At 38.2% G+C, this 4,095-nt stretch overlaps 2 protein-coding genes across 7 annotated transcripts in view; one reads left to right on the top strand and one right to left on the bottom strand.

Moving 5' to 3' along the window:
* Positions 1-4,095, bottom strand: part of LOC106871082 (coiled-coil domain-containing protein 34) — a 110,824-nt gene that overhangs the window by 6,075 nt on the left and 100,654 nt on the right. The window lies entirely within an intron of this gene.
* LOC106871080 (reticulocyte-binding protein homolog 2a) overlaps positions 1-4,095 on the top strand; it is a 24,883-nt gene that overhangs the window by 1,621 nt on the left and 19,167 nt on the right. Inside the window, exon 2 of the mRNA XM_014917353.2 lies at positions 1,897-2,104. Within this exon, the coding sequence (XP_014772839.1) occupies positions 1,913-2,104 (192 nt within the window). The 5' untranslated portion in view covers positions 1,897-1,912. The remainder of the gene's footprint in view (positions 1-1,896; positions 2,105-4,095) is intronic.

Here is a 4,095-nt window from a genome sequence, read left to right as displayed (position 1 = left end):
TAATAATTTTATATTGTGATTGACAATCCAATTTTGGTAGACTTCGCCGCGTGCTTAGGGTCGTTATCCAGTTGTAAAACCCACCCTTCACAAAACTGGAGCTTTTCTACAGAGTCCCATAAATTATTGTTCAAAATATTTTGGTACATCTCTGCATTCATTCTACCATCTATCACATGTAAATTGCCAGTGCCATTTGCAGAGAAACACCCCAACACCATGATGTTGCCACCTCCAAACTTTACAGTAGGAATTGTGTTTTTCGGCGAATAGGTGGTACCATCGGTAATGTAGGTTGTGGGCTCGTTTGAAGGAGGGAAGGGGTAGGTTGGGGAAGATGTTCGAGGTGGAGGGGTTGGACTGGAGTTACCGAAAGGCTTGGAGAATAGTGTGTTATAGGGGTGGTAGGTAAGTGGAAATGGGAGTTTGACAACGGTGGGGTGGGTGCAGGGAGAAAGAGCAGAGGCATGGTCCACGGAATGTACCCTGGCAAGGGCAGTGTGGATAGTGGTGAAGGCTTAATAGGGAAAGATAGAACACTATACAAGAAGTGTTAAAGAGAAAAGTGATTAAAGGAAAAAAAAATTGGATAAAGGGGTTAAGGGCCAGGTGGGAATGTGGTTCTACAAAGAGAAGAAGAGAGAAGGGAGAAGCAGGTGTGTGCGTAGAAGAGTATATCCAGGTATTGAGATAGGCATAAAATGTAATGAGGTGTGTGTATATATTGTTTTTTTTAGAGGGGATGTATGAGTAGATATATACAAGTGTGAAAGTGTAAAAGCATTGGATAGTGAAGGTGTGGGTGGATGGTGTGTTTGTGTAATTGTATTGTATGCAAGGAAGAAAGGAGGTGGCAGTGGATATGAGTAGGAACTGAAAGGGAAGGCCAGAGAAATGTAGAGGTTGTGGTCAAAATGTGTGTTAGGGTATAGGTGTCAGATTCTGTTGGAAGACAAATGAGAGAAGAATGGGAGAAAAAAAATGGAGAAAGAAAAATTGCAACGCAAAACTAGAATAAAAAAAATTGTTTCTGTGAGAGAAAGAATAACTGGTACCTATTTTACTGACACTGTTGACCATATTGAAATCATGCTCAGAAATATTCATTTCAAATTTTGGCACAAGGCCAGCAAGTTAGGGGTAGGGTGTAAGTTGATTTCATTGACTCCAGTGCTCAAATGGTACTTACTTTTTGACTCCAAAAGGATGAAAGGCAAAGTTGACTTTCGTGGATTTTGAACTCAGAACATAGAGATGGACGAAATGATACTAAGCATTTTACATGGCATGCTAACAACTCAGCCAGCTCACTGCCTCATCATCATTATCATCGTTTAATGTCCGCTTTCCATGCTAGCATGGGTTAGACAATTTGACTGAGGACTAATGAACCAGATGGCTGCACCAGGCTCCAATCTGATCTGGCAGAGTTTTTACAGCTGGATGCCCTTCCTAACACCAACCACTCCAAGAGTGTGTAGTGGGTGCTTTTACGTGCTACCAGCACGAGGGCCAGTCAGGTGGTACTGGCAACGGCCATGCTCAAATGGTGTTTTTTACGTGCCACCTGCACAGGAGCCAGTCCAGCGGCACTGGCAACGACCTCACTCGAATGTGTTTTCACGTGACACCGGCACGCTCAGAAAATATTGAAACATAAAGATTTATAAATAAAGCAATTCTGATACAAGTAAACAAGAATTATCATCATTTTCATCAATCATACAGACTTCCTTATATCTGGCAGTGAATAATGAGTGAGCCAAACACTTTAAAATATAAGAAGGTTTTGGTTGTGTGTTAGATCGTACTTACCATTATTAATCTATAAAATAGAGGTTGTGTGTGAGAGAGAAAAAGATAAGCAAATTATCTAAGTGAGTATTATCTTTTTAGCCACAGATACCATTACATGATGCTAAGCACAAAGGAAGACATAGTCCTTCCAGAAGGATGTATAGACAGCCAATACATCGTTGATAATCTTGGTGTTCCATTGACGAAAGCATTAACGGAAATTATACTGAAACAACCTTTAGACCCTATTGAATACTTAGCCAGATGGCTCTACAAGTACAAGGAAAACCAATCAGAACTTCAAAAGGTAAGCCTGAGAAAAACTGAGATAATTTTAAGAATTATATATATATATATCATCATCATCATCATCATTGTTTAACGTCCACTTTCCATGCTAGCATGGGTTGGACGACTTGACTGAGGACTGGTGAAACCGGATGGCAACACCAGGCTCCAATCTAAATTTGGCAGAGTTTCTACAGCTGGATGCCCTTCCTAACGCCAACCACTCATATATATATATATATATAATATACACACACACAAATATGCACGCACACACACAAGTACATACGTACATATATATACATATAAGCACAGCACAGTCCACAACTTTGCTACTCATATACATGATTTCAACCATATTCTATTTAGAAAGTGTTGATCAATGGGACTCTGTACGTGTGTGTGCATATTTGTGTATACTCTTTTACTTGTTTCAGTGATTTGACTGCAGCCATGCTGGAGCACCACCTTTAGTCAAGTAAATTGACCCCAAGACTTATTCTTTGTTAACCTAGTACTTATTCTATCAGTCTCTTTTGCTGAACTGCTAAGTTATGGGGACATAAACACACCAACATCGGTTGTCAAGCGATGTTGGGGGGATAAACACAGACACTCATATATACATATACATATATACGACGGGCTTCTTTCAGTTTCCGTCTACCAAATCTACTCACAAGGCTTTGGTCAGCCCGAGGCTATAGTAGAAGGTGGCATGCAGTGGGACTGAAACCGGAACCATGTGGTTGGTAAGCAAGCTACTTACCACACAGCCACTCCCGCGCCTATGTGTATATTATATATATATATATATATATATATACATATACATATACATACACACACACAGAGGCTTTAACAGGTAAGTTGAGACCATTTAAATATTTTTATTATAATTGGTTTAACTAGGAAATATCAAACATTGCAAATTTTATGTTTATGCCAAATTATTGTGGAGTGTTTAGCACTTAGTTCAATGTGATCGCCATTTGATCTCTTTACCAGTTCAATTCTTTTACAAAATGATGTGCATGTCTTAAGTATTTCTTCCTTTTCATTTTACTGAATGCTTGCTTGATCAAAGCCTTCAGTGAAAATACACAGTTGTGAGAAATTGCATTGGATATTGCTTCAACTGTGCCCCATAGCCAAAAATCACATGGATTCAAATCTGATGAGCTAGAGCCAAGATATCATTATGGGTAATTCCTTCTTCAAAAATTCTTGCATTGTTTTTGAAGAATGAGTGGGTGCAGAGTACTGTACAAACATGATTCGACTTGCATAATAATGCTTCCTAATTTAAAGCAATAAAACTTCTAAGATTTTGAGATACTCTGCTATGTTGATTTTAAGAACCGCTTCAACAAAATGAGGAGGCATCAATTTCCCATCACTTGCAACATCTCCAAAGATCTTAATGGAAGCCAGATTCTTGTTATGCATAGCTGAAGGAACTTGGGAAGGGTTGTATACTATCACTTGTGAGTTTTGATTGTTTGCATGGTTCTGGGTGTACACACACATACCAAAAGTGTTTAACAATCTATAAATGCCAGTGGCCTGTCAATGGGGGATCTTAGTCCACAGTATCAAGGTATGATATAATAAATATGTAATCATAAATATGAGGGTCATAAATTAAAATAATTTATTACTACCAGTGGTTAGCATGCATAACTAAAAGTCCTAAGACATACTATATTTTTAAAAATATAAGAGTGTATAAAATATTTTTATACACAAAGAGGAGACCATTGACAAGACTCCTTATATGCTAGAAAGGCCAGTTAATACCCAAACCACGAGAAAGAGAATTCATGAGGCACGTCGTTATAACACTAGAACAAAAAAAACAACATTTTTTTGTTCATTCTAGTGTTATAATGGTGTGCCTCATGAATTCTCTCTTTCGTATCGTGGATTTTAACTGGCCTTTTTAGTATGTAAGGAGTCCTGTCAATGATCTCCTCTTTGTGTATAAAAATATTTTATACACTCTTATAT

Source organism: Octopus bimaculoides, chromosome 1, assembly GCF_001194135.2.
Source record: "Octopus bimaculoides isolate UCB-OBI-ISO-001 chromosome 1, ASM119413v2, whole genome shotgun sequence".
Lineage (NCBI taxonomy): Eukaryota > Metazoa > Mollusca > Cephalopoda > Octopoda > Octopodidae > Octopus > Octopus bimaculoides.
This window is presented reverse-complemented; position numbering and strand designations above follow the sequence as displayed.